At 39.1% G+C, this 17,379-nt stretch overlaps 2 protein-coding genes across 2 annotated transcripts in view; one reads left to right on the top strand and one right to left on the bottom strand.

The window, feature by feature from the left end:
* The window catches only part of CHLSN (cholesin), a 128,496-nt gene that overhangs the window by 44,287 nt on the left and 66,830 nt on the right, over window positions 1-17,379 (top strand). The window lies entirely within an intron of this gene.
* Window positions 1,367-3,090, bottom strand: GPR146 (G protein-coupled receptor 146). Its single transcript, XM_009981147.2, has one exon. It carries the CDS (start codon window positions 3,044-3,046, stop codon window positions 2,042-2,044), a length of 1,005 nt encoding a protein of 334 aa, XP_009979449.2. The 5' UTR covers window positions 3,047-3,090; the 3' UTR covers window positions 1,367-2,041.

The raw sequence follows: 17,379 nt of genomic DNA, 5'->3' as shown, positions 1-17,379 counted from the left end.
GATGTAGAAGACCTCTCCAGTTAAGGGGAGAAAAACCCAACCAACCAACTGAATGGTTTACTAAAGCAGCCAGTATCATGTCGGCATAGAGGCACTATAAATCAGTCTGTGACACAATGATAAAGAAGGTTTCATTCCTTAACATGGTTTTAATCAGCAGGCTAAAACTACGAAGTAAATAGATGTAGTTGTGCTGGATAGTTTTCGTGTGGAAAAAATGCCGTAGAAGTAGATGATTTACTGCATAAGGTTTAAGGGTTAAAATAAATACAATAAAATATGAAAAGCTATTAAAAAAGTAAAGATTAATGGAGAGTCTTCCACCAGGATGTTGATAACTTAGCGATGCTTGTATATTAAGAAGATAAGCAAAGATGGCTATGAGAAGAAATTACTTGAATAATGTTGAAAAGAAGGGAAAAGATCAGAAAAGGCTGTTCCTCACCTGCTTCCCATGAGGACTTAAGTATGTCTCTATGCTGACAAATTAGGACCAATTATCAGATGAGATTGTGCTATAAGTGATGCAAAAGGTTCAATTCTGGTTTTGCTCCATGTTTTTTCTACACCAAAGGCGTGAAAAGCCACGTTTTTCAATGAAGTCATGTGGAATTTGAGTTGTGTTGTGACAGATCAAGCAACAAAATGATTTTGCTGTGTTGCAGGGTGAATAACAAAGATGTCTGGCTGCCCCCAAATCACTGGGAGAATATCAGTTTAACTTCTACCCCCCTCTGTCATTAATAACGCAACAGCAACATGGGAACAGGACCATGTTTCGTAGTTTGCTGTTGTGGGTAGCTGTTAATTTGCTTCCTGCAGCATGTTTGTGTTTCTCATTTATTTCATATACTCAGTAAAATTTGGCAATGTGGGTTGGGTTTCTTCACCCCACTGTGAAATACAGAAACTATACTTTTATTGTGTATTCAAGAATCACACTGGGAGGCACTCCATTTCTGAGAGATCAGCAAAAAGCTGATGCTGATTGGGATTCCTATATATTACTCCTATTTTAAATTCTTGTATGTACTGAAGGATTTTATATGGTTTCCAAACCTCCAGTGATGCCCTAGATTATAGAGATTTTAATTTATTTGTTGCAAACATATCCCTTGAAAATACAAAATGTTAATCATAAACATATTTATTTTTAAGATAATTACTCTTGTTACATGAACATATGTGGACCATAACACTTAGCCAGACATTCTTTACCAGTTAAATTTTGATTTAACTTTGTAAACCACTGTGTCCTTCATTTTAATATGCGGAACAAACATCTCTCAGTTCCCTTAGAATTAGTTAATAAATATTTCAGAATTCTTGAAATGTTTTAGGATGCAAACAAAGCACTGGAAAAATAAAACACATCTTTGTTAATTGTTATATCTAGAAAAAAATCAATTTACCGTAAACGTTAAAACTTCGGTTAGTTTGTGCGAGAAAATAATTTCTGAAAATGGTAAATTAGGCTTCTTTTAGAGGGGATTCAGTGATGGAGGAAGAAATTAAATAATTTAATTTATAATTAACGTTTACTACTTGGACATGTATAATTGGATAATGTGATCTTTAGTAAAGATCAGCTGTATCATCTTCATTGAAAAATGCTATTTACTTCATTGAGGATAGCACTGTTACTTCTTTGTACAGAAAATAAGGTAATACCTTTTTCTGTACAAGATACAAGGTGCTGTGTCTTCAGTCAAGACTTCAATATGCTGCTTAGTGATTTCTTCAGACAGGAATATGAGAGATGAAGACAGAGTTTATGCTTTGTAACCAATCCAGTGCACTGAAGTTATTGGCTGTCGCAGGTCTTACAGCGTGCAGGCCACAGCCTCGCAAGAGCTCAGCGAACAATTAACTATCTGAAAATTAAGACTGGTTCATTTTAACTGTAATGCAAAGCTCCTTCTAGCCTCTTGATTGGCCTCTTGCATTAATGACTCTTGAGTGCCAACACAGCAATGTCACAGTCCCAGTACTGGTATGCTAAAAATACTGCAGTAACAGAGCACCAGAGGGTTTTTCATACCTATGTCATAACCTGCTGTACTACTGTGCGTTCATGAGAACACCCTTGATTCCCACAGTGTATCTTTTTAAGCAAACGTCGTAATTTGTTGGGAAAGTTTTTGTTAATGTATCTGTAGAGCAAAGGCATGACAAAGCTGCTTGAGAAAGCCAAGAATTTTGATAGAATCTTGGTAAAATGCAATATTCGACCGTAATTTTCATCTGCAATTCTTCCTTGTGCATTAGTAAATGTGCTTACCAAGAGAATAGCATAATAGGGTGTCCATAACGTGAACTGTGTACAGACTGTGGCAATCAAAAGCCTGTGCACCGACGGGTCTAATCGTCCAGTGTCTTGATCCAGTGGTGTAGCCTCCTTGCGTATTCGCAAGATCAGTATCAGTGCGTACAGTACAGCGACAGCTGGTACAACGTACCCGATAAAGACCATAATGGCATCTGCCGCTTCTTTGTTCTGCATCTTGGAACATTCGATTATTTTAGTGGATACGTGATTGCAGACGTAGAACAGGAGAGATGAAAAACTTGTAAGCATGGCACCACCCCATATGAATCCACAAACGTGTTTGGTGTTGTACACGCTTGACATGTAAGTTCTAGGTAGAGCACGTTCAATGTAGTAGTCCAGACTGAGTAATGTAGTAGAGTACATGGTAACTAAAGACGAGACGTTGAATAAAATAAGTAAGGTAATATAAACTTCATTATTGGAATTCCAGATGGCCCATTTCGTATTGGCAAGACCTAGAAGGTACATTGGTGCCAGAGCATTGATGATGAGACCAGCAATGGCAATGTTGACAAAGTAAACGTCTGGCATAGTCATAGTAGCTTTGTTATAGAGATTAACTAGGACCAGCAAGCCATTGTAACAAAGGCCAATTGGGAAACATATAATGAGGTAGAGTAGGGAAAAGATGGAAAGAACAAGATGGAAGTCATGGCAGAGACGCTGGTCCTCACTGTTCTCAGTGCTGTTATTTAAGGTTTCACAGCTCCACATAGTGATTGTAGCTTTTGTATCTTCTCTGCTGGTTACCAGCTTTTCTGTAGAGAGAGAAATAGTGAAAGTATTGTTGAAATATTACTCTGTAACTGAAATGCAATGTAGTATGAAGAAAACATTTTAAAGATAGAGATTATACGCTTCACATAACTGATCAATTTAAGGTCAGCGACTGAAATGCTTTTCGATATTTTTAGTCTAGAAGAAAGTAATCTGACTCAAAACTTCATGAGACTATTAAATGTCCTTAAATTTTAATTTAAATGAAATTAGTGGCAAATGAGTTTACAGGACACTCAACAGAAGTAAATCATAAACTGTGTATCTTTAAAATAAGTACCGAAGTAATATACATGAAGATTAGTACAATGTTTTTTAAAATTATTAAACCATACCTTTTATATATCTAATAATATGAGTAGTTTCTAAAGAATTGAAGGATATAAACTGAAGCACAAAGCTTAGCAATAAGATGGAGAATAGGATTCTCTAAGGTGTTAAATAAGTTTTCTCTTGAGAAAATAGTTTCTTAGGAGAAACATCCAAGGCAGTATGGTGGATGCATACTGGATCGCTGATAAAATTGACAGACTAGAGAAAACTGAGAAATGAGGTGAAGGGTTGGGTTTTTTATAGGTCAGTTTGTATTCAGACTTCTAACATACAACCATTTAGTTGTGAAAAAACAATGGACCTCTGTAGATTAGGGAACCTAATATCAGGGCAGCCTGACTTTTTGAAAAGGCAAGAATTAGCTATCATTTCCTCTCAAAATAGCTTGAATTCTTTAAAAGGTATGCTAGTATCAGTAGTCATTGTCCAGGTATCTTTGCTTTATTGTCAGTAAAGAGATAACATTTTAACTGAAATCAGTGAACTTCAAAGCAATCATGAAAACTCTCGGAATTTCCAAGATGCAGAAACAAGAAATACTCCCTGAAGTAAAACTCAGAGCATCAACAGCCTTAAAATAATGGTTATTATTCCTGCCAGCCCATTTCTGGGACAGTGTAGAATTTACGCAGCAGGTGATTTCCCATGTCACGTGTACTCTGACGCTGTCAGATACTCCACGTTGGTTTGTGTGCTTCCCTTTCAGCACGTATAGGAAAGTATAAGTACACGTACCTGCATTCCTTCCAGACAGAGAACAAGATTTAATCAAATCCACAATAAACATTGTGCAATTAAAATGAATGTTACTAGACAACATGCTCTACTCCGTGAACCACATGGCTAAATTATACAGTATGGGTTTTGTAAACATACGAAGGAACATGGTTTCATCTCTCCACTGCTAATCCTTTGACGCTTCAGCCATAGTACAGAACTTGTTCCAGAATCTTGTCAACTTCCATTTTTTATTTCCCATTGCAGTTGTTCTGTGTGTGTTTTTTTTCTAAATGCTATAGCCCGTGCCAGATATCAGGCTAAAAATACAGTACTTTTAGCTGGGCAAACAAATTTTTATTCCGCTGTCGTATGTTGCATTTCCTCAGATAAATGACTGCTGTGGCAGCAGCATAAGATGCAGTTCTGTTGTTTTCAAAGCTTTCTTCACCTTTGTGGAAAAACTTGCTTTTTGTTTGTTTTCTCAAATCAGTTCTTTAGCTGTAGTATTGCATATGAGTAGAAAGTATGACACCTTTATGTTGTCTTGCAATCCTCATACTATTTTTAAGCACCGAAAGCAACACAGTTTATTTTCAGGAAGCATCTGCTGGTTTAAGTTTTTAAGAAAGTTGTTGTTTTGTTGGATTTTTTCAAAAGAAAAGCTGTTTTGCATAGGTGAAGGCAACTAAAATTACATCTCATTGAACTGTTATGACTTGATTCAACCAAAGCACCAGACTGGAACTAGATATTGCAAATATATGCATTACAGTGAGTGCAAGGGTGACTAAGCACAGGCATGGGTACAATCACGTAATTCCATTATGTAGGTTTATCCTTAAGCATGTAGCTTTGATTACTCCAGACTGAATTACATCAGCCACAGAATACTTTCCTGTATTGTCTCAGAAGATCAACAGTCCTTGCTACCACTCTTTGTATTTTATAGAGCAGGGGGACGTCTGGTTTGGCAAGTGTTTTTGGTAATTACCCCTTTTTTCTTTATATCCTCTAACTGCAGTTAAGTAAGACAATTCTGTTTTAATGGCAGAAATGGCAGGCAATTCATTGTGTTAAACAGTAATCTTACAAAACTACAAAACTTGCGTCCAAAAGAAGCGAAAATGAAATCCAAAATAAAAATATTTTCTGAAGAAATCTTGTTGGTGATTTCTGACCTCCCCGTTGAGGTGTGTTTGCCACCAATGTAGAAATCACCCGTTTTTAATTGCCACTTACCTGCGAAGGCGCTGAACCTGTCTGCTGGGCTGCACGGGCCCGGCTCAGCACTCCCTACCCAGTCGTGTCTTTTGCCATTTTGAAGGCATTTTGTCCTCACAGACCACGGCCGTGCACGTCCTTACGATGCTTCGCATGTAAAGCCGTGTCTTTTGCCATTTTAAAGGCATTTTGTCCTCACAGACCACGGCCGTGCGTGACCTTACGATGCTTCGCGTGCCGCATTTTCACTCGCTCAACCTAATCGGAGCCCTTCCCCATTCCCAAGCAGTTTTGCAGCCCCAGGTCGACCTGGTTCATGAGTGGGTGCCGCCGTCCTCTCGTTTAGGGGGCTGACTCAGCCCTCCCTACCACTCCCCCTGCTCGTGCCCGCTTTTAGCCTTCTGTCGCGTTGCGACGCAAAATCAGAACTCGAAAGGTGGAAGGAAAGCGCGTCCTGCCGCCGCCGCCGCTCTCCAGCCTGCCTTTCCCACGGCCCCAGCCTCGGCAGCGCTGCTCTAAACCCTCATTTCTTACCTTAACTTCACGTTTCACATTCCTCCGCGCCGCCGGCCCCGCGCGCCTTTGCCCAGCAGCGTTTCCGAGGGAGGCAGGCGGCCGCAGAGCCCTGTCTTGTTTCTCTGTGACAACATGGTGATCGGCAGCCCCGGCCAGCCTGCCCGCCTGCCTGCGCTGCACTTGTTTTGCCTCTCGAAGTTACTCACAAGTTTCTGCTTGGCTTGGCAGGCGGCAGGCCCCTCCCTTTCCCTGTTTACAGCCAGTTTCAAGAAGTGAGAGGCTGTGCTGGGAGGAGAGCGAGCTGTTCGGATCCGGCTCGCTTGAGTCTCTGGGTTTCAGATTTACTCCTTAAAGCACGAGGGCTGCTGGAGCGCGCGGGTTTGGTTTATGGTATCGTCATCTGCGCTGGGGTTCTCCGGGGACGTAGGAGAGGCCGTTCCATTCCCTGCAAGTGCAATCAACGGCTCTTGTTCAAGAGCGTGGGTCTTATTTTTAACCTGGGGTGAAAATACGTAGCTTTGAGGTTGCATTTTTATAGGCCCTACATCCTAAACAATCAGTGTTTTAAAATTACTGCTCTGTGAAGTGCACGGGTGCTCGTGCTGCTTGCAAAGGTGAGCCAGCCTGTAATACAAGCTAGGAAGAAAAGCTTCTGAGCGTTTACTTTGAATTTGGAGATTGTTTTGGTGTTGCGAAAAGGCATTACGACGAGACCCTCATTTTGTGATGGCGTTATGGATTCTGTTCTATTTACTTTTCGAAAAAGTTGAAAAGACAATTGCTGTCAAGAGTATTTGCTTCTCACCTGCAGTTAATGGATGCGTGTATATTCTCGGATGTGTGTATATTCTCTACACCTTTAAAATGGATCATTTCTTGAAAGAGTTTTTGAACTGTAGGTTGATAATTTATTCCATACTGAATTTTGTACAATGGTTCTTCTGTTGTTTATATGGAAGCTCCTCACAGTAATGAACTAAAGCTATTATCTTCAAAGTATGTTTTCAAGTGATATCATCAACCAAAACTGAGTACTACCTTACTTTTTGAAATAATTTGTCGTATATTTAGAGATCTGAGGCTTTATTCCATAGCAAATAAACACCAATGAAGAATCTCTTAATTAAAAATGTAGCAGGTGTTTATGCAATAAATACTAGGGAAACGCTAAAAATGATTACTCAGTTTGTGTTGAGTTACTCTATCTGACTGCAGTTTAGATTTTTTAGGCAAGGTCTGTGTCTGTGCTTCTTGGTTTGTATTTAATGATTCATTATGAATATCGTAAAACCACTGCAACTCCCAAATGGCAGAAAATTCCTACGTTCGTATTTGATACATAGCCCAGGGACAGAACTGCGTATGTGCTGTGGATAACTGTCTGTTACAAACTGTGTCATCAAGTCTCAGCTGACTCAAAACGTTAGAATCATCATAAATTCACTGGGGAAACAGCAAAATCGGAAATTTATTAGTTTACAAGTACTGTTAGAGTTCTGATATTTGACCGAAAGCCAATTTCTTTACATGTCATAAAAATTGAAGGTGGTTTTATTTAGCTTAAAATTTGCATGAAGTACTTAAGAAAAGCTTCTTACAACACTACACAAAAAGTTAAGAGCACTTGGTGGCAAAGTTTATTTTAGAAAAGATGCGTAAAATAACCGTTAATGAGAAAAAAATGGAGTGCTGCTTAGTTGTGTTAAAATCCGCAGCTGCAGTCAGGTTTTTTCAGACACTTTCATTCATAATGCAGCACTAAGTTGCAGAGCAGATTGGCTAACCGTTTCAAGCATGACCATTCTATGCTTGGATTATTTTGACTTTAAAAACCCCAAACCTTTGCCTGGCTCTAGCACTGTCTCTTGCTCTGCAGATTTTTTTGTTTAGACAATCAATGATTTGTCCGCTTGCTCTGTTATCATCTGTGTGTGAAATAGCTCTTATCTAGATTATCTAACCTCTGAATATGTATTTTCATAAACTGTAATACCATTATAGACCATAGGTCGCTAATAAAGCTCTTGTCAATGAGGTAAGTCTCTAAGCAGGCCTAAGATTCATACCTTCATCAGGTCTTCTAGAGTTCCCACAGGATCTCTTATTTCTACAGAGACCAAAACCCAAGGGTGCTGCATAAGGAAAGGCTGAGCGCTGCGTAGAGCTTTGCTGGATGGTGCAGGTTTGCTTCAGATCAAGACAGAAAACTGAAGAGCATGGCCAGAAGTGTTGCATATACACATAAACCATGACTTAGTAGATTGTCAGCTACTCATCAGGGTTGAAAGGTGCTTTTTGAAAGCATCATGCTAAATATTACTTATGGATTAATTCTTAAAACTTTAAATAATGGATGGATGGTATTTCTGGAAAACAGAACACCTGCAATTAGTTGTACCTCAAGGGGGACACGCTCTGAACTCTCAAGTGTGAGAGTATGAATGTCACACTGCTGCTACTCCTCAGTCTGGGTAACATGACATATTTTTAGGCTTACTAGCTTGTATGCATACCATAGGGATTAGCAGAAGGCTCGTTGGCTGGGTATACAGAAAAGTAGAGCTAGATTGCCCGAGTTAGAAGTGAGCGGAAAAAAATGCAGCAGTGCAGGCAAGTAGGTTTCAGGATATACCTTCCTTATGCTGTTGCTGAGTTGCTGCTGTTTATAATAGAATGATACAGCTTAGATAAGATGATTTTAACATTAGTGGAGAAGAAAACCCTGCTTGGTGCTGGGCTGAAAACCAGGCCCCTTCCAGCCCTACCACTTATGTCTTTGTGGTGCGATCATTGACCAGTTTGGCGGGTGGTATGTTTATAATTGATATTGGTTCATAATGTAGTTTTATAATGTAGTTAATTCAGTGCAATATAATGTGAAAGAAGCCATGATTCAATAACAAGAATAATCGATATAAAGCAGTATTGAATATAACCCTGTCTTAGATATTTAAAAAAGTACAAATGAAAAAGCGAGAGTAGGTCAGTTGGAAGAGGGGTGGTTTTTCCTTTCCACAGTAGCACTGTCTGTCCCTGGTCCTGCGGGAGGGAGCACCGAGCAAGGGGTTTGCCACCCCTGGCACGTGAACTCATGGGAAGAGCAGGTGCCCAGCACCCCCGTCATTTGGCTCAGTTTTTGGTTTTCTAAACCCATTCCCTTTGCAGTATGAACTTGCTTTAGTAGCAGCATAACAATGAGTAAACTTTATTTTAAAAGACCTTTGACTCCTGCCACCCAACTATTGCCTACTCCTGCTTAATTCTGCACAATCTGAGTGCTGTGAGCTCATTCCAGCTATATAGCTTATTGCCTCCCCTTGGTTCGGTGTTATTCCTTAAGTGTTCCTTCTGTCCAGACATAAATGCTTACGGCTTATGTACATTTCCCTGTGGTGTTTTTTTTTTTTTAAAAAAAACCCCACACCTTTGTTTTACACATCTGCCTGGTATTTATTTCCTTCTTTATCTCTCCCTGATGAGTCTATTAGAGTTAACCCTGCACTTCCCATCATCGTTTGCTCCTATGACACATATACGGTATCAGATCAGACTTACTACAAGGTTCCTCAGTACGATACTCTTTCACTTCTTACTTCTCTGTTACTTTCCCATGGGACATCTCAGGCTGTTCTTAGGCATGTTGAGTCTACAATAACAACTGAATTCTCAAGAACTCTGAGAGTGTATTTCTGTCAAACATAGAATGAGTACAGAGATACTCATGCTTCTGAAATCAGTCTTCACTTTTTGCTTTGGCCATCCTTTGAGGTTGCTCACTCTCTGCTTTTCCCGAAATTCTGAGTATGTGTTGTCTTCACAACACTTGAAAACTTAGCTCCTTCCTCTGTGCGTGAGCCTCTCTCTCCCTTGCTAGGTGACCTTTTTTATTGTTCCACAGATATTGGCAACTGCTGTCACTTGTTTATTCTTTTGTTCTGTAAGCACCATCTTTGTGGTAAAATCATCTGCATAGCAGCTACCTGGTCATTCAGATCCCACTTAGGCCATGATAATCCGCTTCCTGCCCCTGGCCTCTTGGCAACCTACTAAATAGATGTAATTTTTTTTTCTGTTTTAACCTTTTGTTTACATCATCATTACTACTATATAAATAAATATAATTCCATATAATATAAAACTATCAACAATGTCAGCTGCACACTTTCTTTCTATTTAGATTGTTAATCTCTTTGGGAATCTGAGTTCGTGCAAGGCCATGTCAGAAGTAAGTCTGGAAATTGCTGTCACAGATCAGTGCGCATCAACAAGTGAATTCAGATGCTCCTTTGGTTTGGTTTGGAAGAAAGAGGAAAATGTGATTTTAGGTTATGGCAACTGTTTCTCAAGATGCACATCTTTTGTATATTAAGTTAGAACTGAAAAACTTTCTTCTGTCTTCAGAGTTCACAGAAGATTGCACAAAACGACATGTGTATCCATCAGAAACAGATAACTCTATTTGCTTTCTTTTCTCTTTCCCCCCCTCACTTTTTAAGCAGCTTAAAGCTTATGAGAACAGATAAGATAGTCCAATAAAGAAAAACAAAAAAAGATCAACTACAAAAACTGCCAAAGGGTGTTTCTAAGAGACCATTATATCTCTTAAGAGAGTGGCGGTGCGGTAGTGGTCTGGAAGGTTGTAATAACCAAGTGCTATGGGGTAGAAGAGACAAATGAAATTCCTGCAAAATGGGGAGACTAAGTTCTGTGGAGAGGAGATAGTCCAGCATTAAGGCCCCTAAAGATTTGCGTGGAAGGAGTCCCATGTTCAGACACAGATGCTATCTGCCACTCCAGATAAATCCTTTTTTTTCTGCTGTTTATTTCTTTGTGATAGAGCCTCTGTGGGAGTTAGGTTGCCGATGGCTGTGCCCTCCTCGCAGCTGCTCAGGAACAGCTGTACTGGGGGCTCTGCGTGGGTTAACTCTGTAAACCTGATCATGTTTTGTTAACTTATCTCAGTGTCCCAGTATCAGATGAGTGTGACTGGTCTCCTGCTCCACCTCTTCCTGACTCAGCTTTATCACTGAATTCCAAAATAACCTCTACATGGAAAACCTGACATATCTTTTCTTTTTTATTCGCCACGGAGTGAACAGTGCAGCTTTTAATACATCATAGATGTGTTGTGGCTTAAGATTTCATTACTGCAAAAAGTGAAATACCTTGGATTTGTGCAGTTCTAAACACAGGGTATTCCATCAGGCAGAATGAATTTATGTAGCAGTTACCTGTATTCGTCTACAAGCCTTAGCTGCCTGGGTTTCTGGAATGAGATAAAATTTTGAGATGCTCAAATATCCACTAGGTAATACTTTTCTTAAAAAAAATGAGTTATATGCAAAACAAAAACCCTGTAATTTTCCTGGTATACCTCTTAACTTGCACTAACTTATGGTGTGTTAAATAACAGCAATAATTAGAATGAGTGTAATGTTAGAAAATAGGCTTCATAAGACGTTTTGATGTCTGGATTTTATAAAGTTGACTAATTAAAACAGAAGGAGTGACAGCTTTTAAACATCAGCAGAGTAGACGGCGCCATTGGGAGTGTTGAATGTGAACAGACAATTTCTACTACTGCAGTTCCTGGTCCTTGTGTTCAGAGCACTGGGAAGCTGATTTTGATGCAGCTATCCTACTTTAAAACTAAGTGGCAACAAACTTAACTAAAGTTCAGTATCAAGATGCTTGAAAGTCGCTGATTTTTTAACTGGCTCCGTAAAAAAGTCTTTTAGAAAATTTAAACTGTGACAGATGACAGAATTTCCACTGTGCCACTGATGAGCCACATAAACCAAAAGACTTAGTTCAAACATACAATTTCTGTTTCTTGGAGAGCATGCAAGCCCACTAACTGTAGCAAATATTTTCATTCCATTTAAAACCATGTAAGTTACAGTTTCTTTTAATATGAAATACTTCAACTCGATGGATCTAACAAGGATTACACGCACCTTCAGAAAGCATTCTTACTATCACGATGTTGGTGTTCAGAGTAGCTGGGACGTAGCAGATTTACATAGTAGATACATTTTGTCCCACTCTTTCTCGTGAAAGTATTTTAGTTCATTTTTTCTGACTTAAGGAATGGAATACACTAGTTAGGTGACTTCATTAAAGGATCTTTCTTACATGATAATCATCAACGTTTAACTGTAGGGTTTTTTCCCCTCAGTATCTACAGACACTTGAACTGTAGAACCAAGTCAGTTAAGACTGGTTTTGGGGAAAAAATGTTTATGAAACAAATACGTTCCTTTTCCTGTGTAAAGATCATCAGATCATAGAGACAAATGTACAATTTTCTGCTGAGGCCTTTTTAATACTTGAGAAAATAGAAAATTACAAGACCATTTTATGGTAAATGTCTTTGTTTAGCTAATTTCTTTGTTTAGATCATAGGTGCAAACAGATCATTTGCACCTCTTACGAGACAGTAAATGGCTAGATCTCTGCATTTCCAGCATTTTGGAGTTGCTCAGGTTCCAGGTAAGGAATGTACATGAACTGAACATTGTGCTTCTGGTCCACATAAATCAGCATCGCTCCAGTAAAGATGACTGATTCTTGCCGATCAAAATTCGTACAAATTATCCCTATTCTAGGTACTGCAGACTGAATTTATCCCAGGGACAGAGTGTTAAAGACGCACGGACTCTGCTGGAATTACTCTGTAAATGAGTTGGCCTGGTGAGCTGGCAGGGTGGAGACAGCCGCTCTTATCTTAACCCACTGTTTGTTAGCTTCACCCATGCTTGGGACTTGTGACAGGGAACACTGCTGAAGTTTGGCAGTCGGAAAACATTCCCCACAGATATTTGGCTGCCAGTTGCAAAGACTGACAGGAGGCACAGATGGTGGTTTTCCTGGAAACTATAACATAATGCCGTTTCCTATTAGAAACATCAGTGAAAGCTGACCTGGGGACTTGATCAACAAGACATCGTGTTGGCTGCGTCGGGAACTCTTGTGAAACAGACTTAAACAGACTTAGACTGCAGGGACCAGGTTTCCAGTAAATGCGGAAATATTGACATAGTTCTTTCTCAGATAACGTTTATAAGAATAAGTATAAAACTGGTTTGTATTTGAAGGGAAAAACTGGCCCTCAGCAGAGTTGCACTGAGGCTCAGATCAAAATTTGTCACATCTGTTGGAGATAAACAGGTGCCTTTCTAATAATTGTCAGCAAAAGTCTGAGACATCATGTTCTTGGTACCCCTGCGGCTTTTAGTTTCTATTGCTCGGTGAAGGAAATTCCATTTTCTAGCTGCCTCTTGGATGAACTCGCATATTTACTGATTGCATCTTACTATTCCATTTATAATGTCTGAATAAAGTATTTTGCTTGAACATTTTAGGAGGGCTAGTGTAATATTAATGCTGATCTAAACGTGGCTATTACTAGACTGTAAGATTTGGAGTAGGAATTTTCATTTACCAGGGGCTTGAAATTAATTAAGAGGCCTTGTACTGATATGGATGTGTTCTGATTTGTCCATCTGCTGCTTGTCATGTGCCACTCCCCACTCCACTTTATTAGTGACAGGGTTTTTTACCCCTTACTCATCAAAATTTTCCACCAATACTCTTGATTTCTTATAAGGCTCCTCATTGCACCTGTACGTGTGGAACGGCCCTTCCATCAGACCTGAAAAAGCCAGTGATAACCTTTAGCACTTTCTGTTGTATGATGCTCGCAAAGAGTTTGACAGGTTTAAATATTTGATGGTTTGGTTTGAGTCCTGGGCCATACTTCGCAGGTGTGTGGATGGGGATGCTTCCTTGGTTATTCTTAACGGGTGTTGTATTTTTCCAGCCCAGTGTAAGGCTGGGCAAGTGTTTCTAAGGGCAAAAAACAAAAGTGATTTTGGGGGAAGAAAAGTGTAACGGAGTCCAGGACCTCTGTAAACCTGGTCTCTCTAAACCTGAAGTCTCCCATTACAGAAACATCTGTGAAGTTACACCTTGAGTATACTACCTGTAGCCACCTGTTACCTACATTCTGTCCAATCCACCATATTTTGGGAAGCCATGGCTAGGATTTGTACAAATTCCTGGGACTACAGCCAGATAAATTACGTTGAAATAAATACTAGTGCTTGCTAATTGCAGTGTATCGATTCACATGCCATTCAGCAATTACGGTGTTGTTTGTTGTTTTTTAATTTGAGAAGATTTTTTTTTTTAAGATTTCTTAGTGTCCTTCATGTGTACATGCATGTTTAAAAATCTTGCACACCACAGAAAGAAAGCACGATGTCTGTAGCAGATTTCGTTACTGCAGGAGCTGTATAGCGCCTTGATTTATGAAATAAATTTATAATCTGCTTCCTCCTGTGCTAATGGGTGGAAGCCTGAGGAGTAATTAGTTTGTCACAGAGCCAGTTACTCAGTGATGATTGATAAATGATTGTTTTTACATAGCCCACACAGACACAGGGTGCATACCAAACGTAAACCACAATTAGCAGGGAGGGCACTGGAGCCTACTAGCCTGTCTTCACTTAAATGAGCCTTACATGTTTTAGCTGCTGTGGAAAATATGCAGAATATTCTGATAAACTCTTATCTGATGTTCAGGTCCTCCACGCAGAAGTTCAAATGAATCATTCTGATGTGCAGATCACAGACATAGATGTTCACATGAATCACTTTGTCCAGACATTTGATTAACTTTTTTTCATCATTTCAGCATCAGTCTAACTGCTGTTGTAATTCATGGGATACGGCTTTGACTTAAATGATGGGGCCAATCAAATACGTGGAGGATGTGATGCTGGCATGAGAAGTAGGGTGCTGCCTTTTTATGCTGCTTTAGCCTTTATATAAAAAGGACATAAAGTTCAGCTGACAGAGCCCTAAAGGAAAGCAGGTCTTCTGCTACGTACAGTAGAAAACAGATTTGCAAATATCGTGGTGATTAGCATAGTTAAAAATGCTTATGGAGGCTGAAAAGGACAGCAGTCATTCTGCTTGTTCAGAGCTTCTGCTGAAAGCAGTTAGGAAATTTTTGGTGCTTTGAAGTTTGCCTCTGGCTTACCTTCTTTTATAATATAAATGAAAATGCAGCTTAATTGTGATTAATTAGTTAATTAGTTACTGCTGTGTCTTTTAGCTGCTTTGCAGTAATATTTCACTGTATGGTTTGCTGTGTGTTTTGTTACTCTGCTATAAATAGAAGATTCGTAAGTTTCTCACTTTCATTGAGAACTTTTTGCTTTATTAAATACTAATTAGATGAACTTTTGATCGGTTCCTCTGCTATACTTCTGCTATACTGTTATACTTCTAGATTTAATATACAGAAAAATTGAGATCTCGTATATTCAGAGGGATTAATAAAACCCCTAAAAGCGCCGACTCAGTACATAAAGAAACAGTAAATGAGAAACCCAGCCTAATTTTGCAAGAGTATGAAAATGGATATGCATAAGGAAACCTGCTGTAACTTTCTTTTGGACAACCAGGTAAAAGTAGGAGCACAACAAATTTAAACAACGACCTTTTTCCTGAAGAACTGTTATCTAAAACCAGAACATCGGTTTCTAACGACGGCACTGTTAATTTTCACTGATCCAAGCTTTATATGCATTAATTTCAGTTGTTTCTAGGCTCTTAAAAACTGAAAGCAATCTAAAAGGTGAACATAAAATCTCACCTGGCAGGCACTGCCTTGTTGTTCCTTGATGGCTGGCAGAAACATTTTGCCCATCAAGTCAGACTTTCCAAAGAGAGCTCAGCGGAAGCTCCAACATCTCATTTCTCTAGTGGGAGTAAACAATGGGGGAGCTCAGAAGAAGACCGCTGATGCCGCTGCGCTGCCCTCGGCAGCGGCACCGCGCTGTGTGTGTACGTGTGACGTCCCCTGCACACACACACACACACACACATAATCCTTTAAGCTTCAGCTGCACGCTCGTACTGGCGCAGAGGGCTGTTGCAAAAACAGGGGGCCTGATCCTGCCATAAGGGCTGTTCTGCATACTGGGTTCATAACTCTGAAAGGGGTTTTTAGGCGTCTTTTTTTTTGGAACAGACAAGCTGAAAGGACATTACTGTGATTCGAGAACAGTTCAACCTTTGGTGTGGTTATGTAATGGGAGACAAATAGTGGCTGTATTGAACCGGGAGATCTTTTTTGGTTTGAGAAAGGAATTTTTACCATAAGAGTCGCTATTCTGTAAAGCTGTGCGTGCAAACAGAGCAGTAAACCTGGAGCAAAATAAGCCAAACTAGCAAAAATATTATGTTAGTAAAATTTGATTTTCTTTAGAGCTACTCATCACAGCTGTGTTTGTCGGGAGTCATATCCCTTCCTGCCTTTGAAAAACAATGCTATTTAGCAAAAGCCTGTAATATCCACTTGGCCTCTGGAGAGTTTAGACAGTAAGCAACATTAGACCTGAAAAAGAGCCAATGTATGCTTTAAAAAATATTTTACTGTAAACCTCATAATTATTTTAAGTATTCAAAAAGAACATTTTAATTAAAAGAAAAAAAAAAAACAACCAACCACCACGTAAGGAAAATGCTACTGCTATATCATCTTACTTTAATGAGATGGTAGGTAAATGTAAATTCTTTCCATTTGAATAAAAAGTGTGTAATATCATGATTCTGTCTACCTAGCTTGAATACAAATAGTCCTTAAGTGATTTGCCTTTGTAAACTGTAATGAAGAATTAATTTATGTGTTTTCCTTCCTTCCCAAAGCAGTGAAGTGTAATGCACGCTTTTGCTTATGAACCAAAAAGCTGACCTCTAAAATGAAGAATTTGTCATTCATGTTAGGCATGCATGTAGCATGCGTGTTTTCTTTAGTGTATGTAATACACATGTGTTTTCTCATTTTATACCTTTACTTGCTTATTTTTATCCTTACAGTATCTTGTAAGCTAAAACTTCACAGTAGGATTCTAAGACTTATTCTAAGGTTAACACCTGAGAACTTTTTTGATTGTCAGTATTCATATATTTGCCTAGTTCAGTTATTTTTTTTCCTTTTGGCTAAGCTTTTGTTGTTTATATTAAAGTAGAAAAACCTCCAAGTCTCTATTTACAATTTTTATAACATAGCAGCTCTGTTTGTAGGTCCCACATTAATATTTTCCATTAAATGCTTTATTGTTGGAGATTGGTCGTATTGTTAAATAAACAAGCATTTCTGTAATCTCTGAAGTAATATTTCTATGAGGAAACAATGTGGGGCAGCCCAGGATTATGCTTTTTCCGTTTTTTTAGTGGTTGGCAATATTTCATGCTTATCACTCGTTTGGTTAAGCCATTGTGTATGGTTCGTGTTTTGAAACACAGAGCAAAACCCCAAACTGCGTTGATTTATGTTTGATAAAATACCAGTGACAGTGGAGCATAGAGTTTAAGGTGAAGTGTGCTTTCCTTTTGAAATTCAGACCTCATAAACTTTAGCATTTAGGCTTTTTGCAGGAGAAAAATGCAGAGATTGGGAGATGGAA

Source organism: Tauraco erythrolophus, chromosome 17 (genome assembly GCF_009769465.1).
Source record: "Tauraco erythrolophus isolate bTauEry1 chromosome 17, bTauEry1.pri, whole genome shotgun sequence".
In the NCBI taxonomy this organism is placed as follows: Eukaryota; Metazoa; Chordata; class Aves; order Musophagiformes; family Musophagidae; genus Tauraco; species Tauraco erythrolophus.
Note: the sequence above shows the minus strand (reverse complement) of the source record. Positions and strands in the feature narration are given on the sequence as shown.